The 12,833-nt window shown below is 44.4% G+C and overlaps 1 protein-coding gene across 2 annotated transcripts in view; it reads right to left on the minus strand.

The window, feature by feature from the left end:
- LOC112989233 (rho GTPase-activating protein 22) overlaps positions 1-11,942 on the minus strand; it is a 64,528-nt gene extending 52,586 nt beyond the window's left edge. Inside the window, exon 1 of one of the 2 annotated variants that reach the window (XM_026110233.2) lies at positions 11,678-11,942. In XM_026110233.2, coding sequence (XP_025966018.1) covers positions 11,678-11,729 — 52 coding nt within the window. In that variant the 5' untranslated portion in view covers positions 11,730-11,942. The remainder of the gene's footprint in view (positions 1-11,677) is intronic. The other variant, XM_026110236.2, reaches the window with a different exon arrangement.
- Between the last annotated feature and the right edge of the window lie 891 nt (positions 11,943-12,833).

The raw sequence follows: 12,833 nt of genomic DNA on the forward strand, positions 1-12,833 counted from the left end.
GCTTGTGTGCTTCACCCTGCGTGTGAATGCTAGAGTACTTATATTCCAATTATCTCCAAAGATGCTTCAGGGGTTGGACTGTCAAATCAGCAACAGTTTGCTGAAGTCGATTAAACCCTCATGGCTCTTGACTCAAATAATGTTTCTTGATAGGGGATTACTGTGTAGAGCAAACATGTTCGCTTCAAAATCTCAGTCATGACAGAAATGGCACCATGATGCAACAGCTTCTTCTCTGGTGGAGCTCTCAGTGTGTTCCTAAGGCAATACCTGTTGATGAAGCAGGTTAATTTAAGGTATGCTTTTGCTTCTTGAAAAACAAGCAGCCACTGCTGACACTAACATTGTTTTGCTTGCCAAGTGACAAATATCTGGCACCTTGGCACCAGCTTCTGACTGGAAGAAGAAAGTTCCTGCTGGAGAAGAATCTGAAGGCGTTGGGAGTCTACGGATATTTGTGGTCCAGTTTCTTCCATTTGCACAAACTTGAGCTCCAGAGCTACGGGGCACGCAAACACAGCACACAAACTCTTCCTTTCAAAACCTAACACAGGCTACTAGCTCCTGGGGAGCAGTTCATCTTATGCAGTATCTTTCTTAGAGTGATAAAAAGACAACTTCTGTCCCTCTCTGCAGATGCTCCCCCAAGCCATCTCTTCCCTGCACAGGGGGAAAAACAAAACAAAAAACAAACAAAAACATTCTGCAACAAAACCTGAAGTCTCCGGTGGTGATGGGGAGCAGGGATGACAAGCAGGAGAAAGAAGTTGCACAGCCTTTTCCCCAGTGTGTTACACAGATTGCCTAGCACCAGCGAGAGACTGCTTTCCCTTATTCTTCTCCTTTCTTCTGCTCCAGAAAACCAAGCCTTACGTTCTTTCTCCAATTTATTTCAAATCTAAAAAATCAGAACAAGCTCAGCCTATCAGAGCTATGAAGTGTGCAACTGCCTGCACTAAGCAAAGCTCCCGATCATTTCACTGTTGTCTGATCTGGACTGAAAGGAAATGAAATTTTCTCAGAAACCACACACTCACACAGAGGCAATCCCACAAGCAGAACGTGTGCCTGCCCCTGCAAGGCACATTGCAGGAGGCACATCTAAAATAAGGTAACTACAAATTTGAGGGTACAAAAAAAATTACAAGGGTATGTACAAAAGACTCATATAACAGTGGCACATCTGTGCAAAGCAAGCCGCACAGCTCAGTGTGGCTCTCCAAAGTGACAAGTGTTAGACACTTCTGAGGAACGTATCAAATTATGTACTCCAACTGTGGTTGTGTTTACATGCTATTATAAGAGATTTCTTCCTGACCCCAGATGACGCTCTTTCATGCTTTGAAATATCTGAATGAAAATGACTGGATGATTTTTATGCATTACCATGCAATCACAAGCAATTCTCTAACTCATAAATATTTCTTCAATTCTTTAACACTGAAGACAAGAGTGGAGTGAGATCTTAAATCCTGAAGAGAAATTAGTCACCACAACGTCAGAATGGCAAAATCTGATCTATTTTTCTTTGACAAATCCATGCTGGATAGAGAAAATACAGCTTATACATTTTTCGGGGAGTGCTGTTGCGCTCACATTTTCCAAAATGCTCACTGATAGGAGTGGAGTGGTTCTCATGACTTCTAAATAGGTCTTACTGCAACTATTTCTTCCTCCTCCTTGCCTCTCATAAGCCTAAATTTTCTTCCTATTGCACCATGAAATTAAAGACTCCCTCACTGTATTTTTAAAAGACAGTGTGCCTGCCATCTTAGCCAACACTCTGGACTTTGAACTAGGAAGAATCAGGATGAAAACACCAGCTGCTACAGCTTAGGCTGAAGACACCAGGCCTTTTGCTGAGTCTGTAAAGAGTCAGATCCTTTGTAGACAGAACACAGAGTTCTACAAAAATTCAAGCTAAATAGTTACAAACATTATTATTTTCTTCAGTGAAGTGACTGAAGCTTTACAAGCACAATTTTGGCAGCAGTAAATAAATGAACTGTCACTGAGGACTCAATACTTGCTGACTTCATTTTTACAAAAATTAAGCCATTTGTCACAGTAATGCAGGAAAGGGGTTGAAACATAAAAGAATATGTATTGTAAGCCCATTGCAGAACGTTGGCAAATTTGGAAAAATAAAACCTTGCTGATATTAATGGCAACACACTATTGATGGTAGTAGTATCAGTCCAAACTTTGATCAGAATATCCTTCAGCTCCTAGGTTTAAGTTTAGGGATTGGTCTTGCTAGAATTTGCACAGTATAGCACTCTTACAGCAGTCTCCTTTTATATCTGGTTATTCATAGATTAACCAATGAATCTTCTAAACATGATGGTGTGTAATACACAGTACTTCTCACTGTGGCAATAACGCTGTTTCGTGAAAAAGAAAGTTTACAGTTGTTACTGGGGCTAAGCACTGCAGTCACTCAGAACACAACCGCGGATGGCTAATGGAATTGAGGCTGTGCTGATGCAAAAAGCAGGGGCCTCATTTCTTTCTGCCTTAGGCCAATTGCCAGGGAGCTGCTAGCAAAACAATGCTTAAAACAACCAACTCTCCACCCACTGGCAATGGACAAACACACATAGGCGATTAGAATTTTTCCCTCCCAGTTAATGGCATTATCAGAAAGACCATAAAAGTTCCTCTGAAGTGGCTAATCTTCAGCAGACATAACCCCACTTTTCAAGAACATGCTGACTTAGATATGATTTAAACAAGAAATAAAGAAGCTGAGGGGTAAACAATATCTCATCCTGAGAGATCTCTTCTGCTAGTGGACTTGTTCCCACTGAAATAAAGGGAAGTGTTGCACAAAATGCTGACCCAGCAGGTTTCCCAGGGGAAGTCCTGTCTGCAGCATTTGTTGCCATTTTTGCATACTGGGATGCTACAGATGTACCCTTCCAAGGCATCCCCTCTTGATGCTTGTATGTCTCCTACAGGACAGACCAAAGGCCTCTACATAGGTAGTGTCTCTTCTGCCAGCTAACATATTCACCTTTACATTGTACAGCCAGATCGTAAAGCTCAGGATCACACCAGTGGTCACAGCACAGTTCAGGATGGCCGCTTGTAAAAGCACATTTGTATTTTGTGACTATCCACAATTTCTATCGCACATGGCAGGATTGCCCCAAGCATTGCCTTGCAAAATTCCATTCCCACAGCACAGAAAGCTCACCAACACCAAAGCAATTAGTCACTGACCTGCTGCTGTCCAGCTCCTCCAGACAACAGCAACCTGCTTCTGGGCTTGTATTGCCTTTGCTTTTTGTGTGGCCTGGGGCAAACTCCAGTAAAGTGACCTTCTTCATGCAGAAATTCTTGACCTTCTGCTGGTTTTCCTAGGTGTGCATGACACCATAGTCTGAATCTCCTGTTGCTGACAGGCTTTCTCGAGGTCAGTCAGCAGAGGGGAAATTTTGGTATTTGAAAACGTGGATCAGCAATCTCTTTTCCTCTATACTGCACGCATTCTGCACAATCTCTTAGCAAACCACACTGACACCTACTAGTGGCTTCAATACACTGCCAGAAGGTCCTCCAAACCATCTTTTGCTCTTTGCCAATTTGCAGCAACTTTTGCCCTACATCAGACGAAACAAGAGTTGTAAGAGTGGCAACAGCCAAACAGGTCTTTGTTGTGCTTCAAGCAAAGGCTGCTGATCAAAGCTAGATCACAGCCATAGCAGAAGAGGCTCCCTTTTCTAACTAGGCAAACCAGAATTTCCACACAGGTGCATGGAAAGGAGACAAATGCTCAGGAGACATTAAGAGCCATGGGAATATGCCCCACAAGTCCTGAAGGCTCATGTGGGTGCGTACAGCAACCAAGTGTGTTAGGGCAACTTTCTTCCAGCCTGAGAGTGGATTTGCAGCATGGATGCTCACACTGCCATGCCAAACTCTGTAACTAGACTGAAGTTATCTCTAGAGCAAGAACTATTACCTCTTGGAAAGTCTCAGTGCTGAATCTTTATGGAAAATCTCAGTGCAGAACCTGGAAGCCATATAAATCAGAGACTGAACTTTCCCTAATTTTAGATTCAAGTACTAGGCAAAAGCAGCAGGTTTTCCATGCGCAGTTACACATGCCAGTTTAGGACCCCCAGATTCTGGGTAAATCCAGACATCTGTATATTTTATGACATCCAAATGAAGAAAAAGATAAAGTTCTTTTCTCTAAAGAGACTCTAAAGAGAACTCTAAAGCCTTGCTCATTGCAAATTGTCATAGGGTTGCCAGTCTGAGTGCTTTTGCCAGTGTGACATCAATTACACAAATTAGATCTAACCAGGCCATGAAGATCTAGCACTTGGTTAGGCTGGTGCAATACCAGCTGCATTGCTTGGAATGCTCTATATAGGCAATGTATTCAAGTATTTTTATGTTTATAGGCACGGAAAGCCTATTTTGAAAATGCTGATGTCGGTGGGCCTGTCCCACAGATACATTTGGCGCAGCTGGTCCACTGAGAAAAGTTAGAGTAGGAAACAGTCCATCTTCCTTGTGAGCCCCCTCCCTCTGCTCAACCCACTCCCTTCTGACAGCACAGAACTGACTGCAGCCATCACAGACAGCATGTGTTACAAGAATTTTTGTCTTCACGGTCAAAGGCAGGATAGCAGCCAGTAGACCAGAATCTGCTCAGCCAATGATGTGGTATATTAAAAAGCCTTCCAGCTTCTGTTTCAAAACAAAGAAAAATCTCTACAAGCCTGAAGCCAGCAGCTGCTGCCAGCATTATGCTGCCTTTCTTACCTTGGGGACACCTGCTGAGATGCTGCCTATTTAATATTACATTAAAAGACTGGCTTTCCAGATAATGAATTATGTATCTGCAGAGAAGCTGTGGTATGCAGGGAGCAAGAGGACAAGGCTTGGAAATGAAAGAACCATTCAGGTTAATGGTTTGCAAGGCTGGAAAGAAAATCACTGATGGTTTTATGATTTGTCCAAACCCCAAATCAGGGAACAGAGGGGATAAGGGGGAAGATGCCAACTGCTTCCTCCTCCCTCCTGCATCTTTTATAGAGAGTGATTAGGTAAGCTTGAAAGTCCCTAACAGAGCATACAAACCTAAAACGAGGAGGAAAAATAACAGAGCTAAAAGCTAGCACAGCTTGTGACTGCAGATGGTTGTACTGGCCTTGCATTAAAGGCATGATAGGCCGCCTTTTACTATTACTTTTATTTAAATGGTCCACAATGTGAGAACAAGAACGTGCAGATAGCAGCAAACTATTGCCTTGTCAGTCTGGTCACTGCCTTACAATGCAGATGCCCCTCTTCTTAGAGGGAACTTGATCTTTCGTTTCTGAAGCCAATCTCCAAGTGCTTGCCAAACAGATAGCTCCTCCACCCTTCCAGAGAGGAGATTCAATACTTTACCCTTGTTTAATTTAACTTAGATGAGCTGGGCACCTAAGCATGAAAGCCTTAGATAAAAATGATTATTAAGAGCTTGCATGCATATACATATATATACACATATGCACAGCCAAATATCTTTGAGCCTTAAGTGTTCCTGTTTGCAGATGTTCTAGCCCTCTCCATGTTAAAGTCTTAAGATGAGTGAAGCCTGACTCAGGAGGAGGTAGACAGTAAAAATAGCTCTTCACGCTGCACGCCTTATGCTAAGACTCAGCTTCATCCAACTCAATTTTGATACTTCTCTGTTCAATTAAAAATATCCAACACAGCTTAGACTGCCCTTTTCAGATAAGAAACACTAACACCACGATGATTGCAAAGAATCTTATGACAAGGATATGCAACTGAAAGGAATTTCAGTTTATGCTTTAGCTAATAACAAATAAATGAAAAGAAATCATAGAGATGTGGCATTGCTGAAATATTCTAGTCACTTAAAACTAAACATTAGTGTTTCAGTTTTAAACAAGAACAAACAGGCACAGAGAAGTTAAAATGCCTTGCCAAGGTTATAGAGTGCATAACTGGGAAAATGCTTTCTCTGTGTTAAAAAAAAAAATAGGCTTCAAATTCTAGTGAGAAATTCCTACATACCAATGGGGAACTGAGGTACAGAGACACTGCATGATTTCCAGTATGATATTGGCAAATGACTAGCACAGTCAAGAATTAAAACAAGACCTGTATCATCCAGGCACCCTGGTTTAATCAAACACCACTGATTCTCATGAAGCTAGAAACACTGGAAGGTTTGTTGTGTATAGCTGCAAAGGCAGTGCCAGTCCTAGAACGTATAATGTGAGGAATGAGACAGAACAAGCTGAACAGCACGAAGGTTGCTCCTGCAGCACAGGATCGAAAGCGGGCCACTTACTCACCAAAGCAGTGCGCTGGAAATGGGAAAATTGCATTAGAAACTGGGAGAGGGCATTGTGTCTTGAAAAGCTGCTCCTTCATTCAGCACTCCCAGTGCTTGCCTGGCTCCTCCTCCACTTGGAGAGCTTTAACTCCTGAGTTGAAGTCACCGCTTTCTCTCAGCAACATACGCATGGCTCATTGAGAAGCACAGTAGTGTGTTGGCCAACTCTGCCTCTCAAGCACTATGCTTCTTGGCAGTGCCGGCCTCTCTGGCAGCCGAGCCCCGGAGCCCTGTGGAAAGAGTGGCCTGGATCCCACAAAAGCCTAGATACTGGTTGGATAATGCCCCAATTCCACTCAGATTTTAACAACACTGATGAAGGAGGTTTGCACCAGAGCCACATGGCTCCGGAAGTCATTTGCTGAATGACAGACACATCTCTGTGGTGCCCTGCCAACTCCTTTCCTATCTGCAGGCCCATGGAGCCCAGCACGCCGCTTCCTGGAGGCTTCGACTGCTCTAGGAAGCCGACTGCATAGCCAGGACCTAGGCTGCCTGCAGGCTCATCCTCTACCAAAACTCCTTGCTGTAATCCCAAATACATCGCTGCAGCATGTTTGCGCCCCTTGCTGCATCCCAAAGGTATGGAATGAGTTAATCTGTAGGGTTTTTAAGACTGATTTCTAGTGGGGAAAACAGTCCTAGAAAATAATACCCTCAGTGGTTCAAGAAGTAACATAGTTATCCAGCCTCCTTTCTTGGCTCACTGTAAGGCTTTTGTCCTCTCTACTAGGGCATCCACTAGGAACTTAAGGAGAAGGAGCCTAATGAAACAGAAAGGGTCGTTTCACACAGCCAGGGCTCTAGAGTGGGAAGTAAAGCCACAACACCACAAATCCCAGGACCCCATGAGCAATGGAGCTCTTCAGTTCCTCTTCCACCCCACCAGGCCTACCAGAATGATCTGGTGATATACAGATGACTGGACAAAGTATTAACGTAACAGCAAAATCACCAGGGCTCTTTTTTCAAAGTGACCGCCATAAATGCGGAGTTCCCCCCACCTCCAGTCCTGGCCCCTATTCCCCTCAAGCCACAGTACTGTCCGGAGGGGGCACCCCCTTTCTCTGAGCCAGCCCCTCTCACCTTCCCTAATGAGGGTAAAACCACCCCGGGAGCGCGGCAGGGCAGGGAAGCAACCAGGCACAGACAAGAGGGAGCACAGAGGGAAAGGCTTGGAGCTCAGTATCATGCAAAATGCACGTTATCAGCAGCCACGGGGGACCTGGGGTTACTGGGTGGGTGCCGCTCTCCGTGGGCAGCCGTGAACAGACTCCCTCCCGGGAGCGGCAGCCACATCACTTGTCTGCTGCACATGGCGTTTTCCCCAGCAGCCCCGCTTGTTCGCTGAACACAAAGAGCGAGCCCACAGCATTAAACGCCACCCCCTCCTTTGAAGCTGAGATTGTTTGGCTTGTCTGCCTGCAAACTGAAACTGCTCCTTAATCATCCAGCTTTGAAGTCCCGTAAATCTACAGCTGCAGCCAAGTAAGGACCACTTAGCAATAAAAAATGCATTATTAATTTTTCTTGATTTAAAAAGGAAAAGGCTTTACAGGAGCCGAAAACTCATGTCCCTGTTCCCCCCACCCTCCAGAAATCAAGGGGCAGGTGAAAAATCAATGCTGACTTACCAGATTAGAAACAATTCTGACTGCATGACATTTTACAGCCCAGTTTTGAGTACTGCTGAGCCACTGCTCAGGGAATAGCCAAGGGAAGACAGAAACATTATTGTAGGAGGCCATATGAGAAAACAGTGGGTTTTAACGACAGGCTGGAGAGGGTAACAAATGTTTTCCATGGTTTTGATGTCTTATTTTAGGGGAGGAGAGGGGGATAACTGTTACAAATTTGATGGTTCTTAAAAACTGGTGATAGGGGAAGTAAGGGAGCCCTTACCCGTGTCTTTCCAGAATCAGTCATTGCTGTGGGTTTCACCAGGGGCTCACAGAGTGGGCTAAGCATGCATCACTGAATGAGACCTGCGGGAAACCCCCTCTGGCACAACTGCTTGCAAAGCAGAAGATACACGGCAGGGGAGAACATCACACTCTGGCTTGTCTGTTTTATTCCAGGGGTGCCTGAAAGCTCTCTCAGGCATCCTAAAAATGGAGAAATAATCAAAAAAGCATCCCAGCCTGCTCTGGTTGTCGGGGAGGGGATAAAGTGAAGGATGGTGAGAATAGAGCTCACTTGGGGAGAAACAATCTTCAGATATGACTCAGAACTAAACTGCCCAAACGGCTAAGAGGTGAAACCCTGCGCTGGCTGGGACTTCAGGCTGTAAGATTTTGGAGAACTGGGTCCCAGTTGCTAGCTCTGCTGCCCACTGCCTGTATTGATCTGGGCAAGTTCCCTCATTAAGGCTGAATCAAGAGTGTTAATTGGGGACTTCTCTTTCCCACATGACCAACGTTACTGGCCCTCAACTTGTCCACAGCCCAGCTTCTGTCCCTAGGCCCTTTGAAGCTGTGGGAAGGAGATAATACAGAGACACCACTGCTCTTTTGCTGGCTTGCTCCTTCTCTGTCCAGAGGCATGGAGAACAGCAAGCACAGACCCAATGGAGCCTGTGGCTACTATGGCTTTTATGCAACCACACATTTGATGCCAAGCCCAGGGCACTTTAAATTCATTTAATGCCTTTTAACAACTGCATTTACTTATAGGGAAGAATGGAAACCTCCTTACTCAGATCCCAGTAAAAACTCTGCAAACGAAGAGCTTTCTGGAGGGGAGCTAGAAGGGACTGCCTCAAGTAACTGGATGTAAAGCAACTCAGAAATTGGCAGGAGTTCAGCCTCTTCGAAGCAACATTAGTGACAGACTAATGCTGAACGGTTCACAGAGACACCCAACTACCTCAGCATTTCCTGCCTGGGAACATCAGTTCTCCCTTACACTTTGGCACTTCCCTGTCCCAGAAGCAAGGAGAGGAGGGTTAGCCCAGAGCCACACGGGCACATGAACATAGCCAGGCCCCAGCCCTGCTAAGACCGCCATGCCTGGACTAGGAGGTATTCTGAACAGCTTACCAGATTTCACAGGTCAGAAAGTCTTTGGCAGAAACAGGATCAGAGAAGCAACGAGCTCTGCCCTCGATGGCCAAGGAAACAGTGAGATGCTCTTAGGGAAAAGCTATTGGGGTGTTCAGCTAGCTGAAGATTTCCATGCTGGTAGAGGCTCACTGAGAACATATACAGGTTGCTTTTAGCTGAGCTTGACTTGGCCATCTCTAAAGGCCCAGATTATGGCCATGTTGATTCTGGTTTAAAAGCGGCCACTTCTTCACCCCCTCTTCCTTGCATAGGCTGGGCACCAAACTACTGTTCCCTGCTCTTCACTTTCTTCATACGCATGCAAGCCTTTCCGCCAAGACTGAGCTCCAGGACTAGTCAAAACACAGCTGCTGCACTGTGGCACTGGCGACGGCTGCCGATGCAAGCAGCACCACCAGGGCTAGACCTACAGCCACAGCTCACACCCCACCAGCTGCTTCCTGAGGCTTATGCTTCTCTCCCACCAGCATGGCTTCTGCGACCGAGGACGGGAATGCCAAGTCGCAGCACAGCAGCGATGCAGACCAGCTGACTGGGCAAGAGATTGAGCAGTGAGCAATTCCTCCCCAGCCTCAAACTGTGACAGATTAAAGCTGGATGTCTGAAGCTGGGCTCCAAGCCTAAAGGGATCACTATGTCTCTAATAAATCACAACGTCTTACCGTGGAGAGGCAGGCAGCATCTCCCAGCAAACCGGCAGGCGCTCAGCAGAACGCACACACCCTGCTCTCCCAGCAGCCGTCAGGGCACTAGGCTGAGCAGATCCATCTTCAGGTGCACCTGCCAGAGCAGTCTCTACCTTTCCCGGCTGCAGAATCAGCCCTTTCCCACAGTGCCTGCCTCATATGCAGGTAAGGCAGGCACCTTTAATCAGCATCTGTCTAGAGGGACATTCCTACTCTGACCCATGCAATAAGGGAAGGAAATACTGGTCAGCCAGGTGCCCTCAGCAGATGAGCTGAAAGAGGGGAGCAAAAATTATCCTATGGCCCCTTACAGAGTGGCATATGTACACAGAGACAACAAAACTAAAAAACAAGAGCAAGTTAGGAATCAATCTCAATCTTTTCTCCTTCTTTCTGATACAAACTTTCTTGACATGATTCTATTCTTTAAACTTCCTGGATGATTTTGTAAATCTGTGTACACGCACACACACTTTGCCATGGGTGAGCCTGACTCAATTCTCACATCACAACTGTCAGCTCTTGCTGTGCGATCCTCCTCTAAATAGAACCCAGTAGGAAACAGATTTAGTTTAAAGAAAGCAAATTTGCATTTGTTCAATATGCTTTCTTCAACTTTAAACCTCCAATGAAAACCTACAATTCCACCTTCTAGATGTGCCCTAGAAACAATTTATATTCAAGTGAAGAATTAGAGAAATGCATGATATAAATGTTTAGCTAGGTAAGCAAGTCAGATCCCTCACAGATCCCCTGGAATTTATGCAGGTCCCAGCTACAAGAAATCACTGCCATTCTCTTCTATGCAAAAGCCACATCTGGACCGCTGGCTAGATAACAAATGTCACAATAAAGACACAAGCAATGGAGCAAGAAAAATACAAGGAATGTGTTTTTAATGTGTTTCTCTATTAGGAGTTTACAGCAACGTTAATTTTTATAACGCAAGAAGCAAGCTGCTCTCATGAATGGTTTTATATTTATCTGGAGGTAGAACAATTACATTGCCAGGAAAAGCCCACACAACCATTCTCAAAGCAAACATCACAAGAGCTAGCTAAAAATCTATGTGGAATCATGCACTCTAGTCCTCTTGCACAGGAAAGATGCTAAGAGGAAACATGCCTTTCTTCACACGGTATTGTTTGTTTTAAGTTATCATCTCAACACAGAATTTAAAAAATTATCAGCACAAACAAAAATACTAGAGCATTACCCAGCTGCCCACCTAACTCATGCAGAAAAATAAATACACACAGAGGTTCTGTTGCCGTTTTGTTCTGCATTAGCAATTCCACCCATGTACAAAACATATGCTCCATATTTAAAGGGTTAAACATTCTCTCGCTTAGTCGGCTTTGCTGAATGTAAAATGCAAGATAATAACATACACTGTATCTTGAACCAAAAATGCACACAGCATAATAAAACCCCCTGTGCTAACCGACTGGCAGTATGAATAGATCCCTTCCCACTGCTTGTTAATTCAAAATAAATCCTTTACTGTGATTTAAAGTAAAACAGACAACATTAAACACACCAAAAATACAATGACTTACCCTTTCGGAGACACTTGCTTTTCTTAAGATATTTGGCAGTAAAAAACGGCATAGCTGCAATACTAAGGTTTCAGCCAAAGCTGACCTTTTATTACCAAGTGCTAAGAGCAAAATGAATGGACCAAAGAGAGAAAGCAAATTATTATACCAGATCTTTAAAATGCTCAATGATGAGCAAGGGGAATTCAGAGTCGGATAAAGTATGTCAAGTTGCACGGTGGGGATTGCAGATATCTTTCTGCTCATTAGCACTGCTGTTCGAGTTATTTAAAGTGTGCTCGGGGGAAATGAGGACAATTTCCATGACAATATGTACAGTATCATATAAGGAGGAAGCATTTTTTCAGGCAGAACTTCTGCATTACTCAGCTGCTACAGCAACTAGCAATATGTTGAAAAGAAAAGAAGAAAACCCATCAGGTCTGAAAAACGTAAAAAACTGACTCTATTAACCAGTTCTTGTCTAGAGTGGGAAGTGTATCACTATAAGCCTCCCATGTCTTACCACTGGGCTATCCCCTGATTTTGTTCTTACGCACTTCTGAAAAAGGATGCCTTGTTAAGCAGTTAAAGAATTCATCAGGAGATTTTGATTCCAGATAGTTTTGAAAGTTGGCTCCCTCTCACCCCAGTACACTATACCTCAGTTTCCCTGTCTTTCAGATGGGGTGACAATACTGCCATATCTCACTGGCATACTATGAATTTTTTTATAAAGATCTTTGAGGGTCCTGGGCAGTGGGAAGTAAGAGAACCAATGTGCAACTCCACGGGCTTTGCACTGCATGACTATGGCTAGTTATTTTCCCCAGAGTGTCAAAAATGCTGCCTTTAAGACCAAAGGCCACCTAGAAATCTTTTGGTTTTAGTCAGCCAAGATGATGAGATCTGGAAATTCAGCCTTATTCTTGTCATTTCTGCTCTCTCTCTGGAGAACTTTGGGCAGTTTGGTATTGACTTGATCCCCTTTCTACTTTCATAAAATTTAGATGGTACATTTAATCAGGTACATGTAAATTTATCCATGTCAGACCTACTCCCAGTCACTACCTCTAATTCACCCAACTGCAGTGTATCACTTGGGCATGCAATCCCTTCCACTTTGAACCTTGGATTGCAAGGGACAGTTCTGGAAATTTGGCTATGTAGTCTTGGG

The sequence above is a fragment of the Dromaius novaehollandiae genome, chromosome 6 (genome assembly GCF_036370855.1).
Source record: "Dromaius novaehollandiae isolate bDroNov1 chromosome 6, bDroNov1.hap1, whole genome shotgun sequence".
Classification (NCBI taxonomy): domain Eukaryota; kingdom Metazoa; phylum Chordata; class Aves; order Casuariiformes; family Dromaiidae; genus Dromaius; species Dromaius novaehollandiae.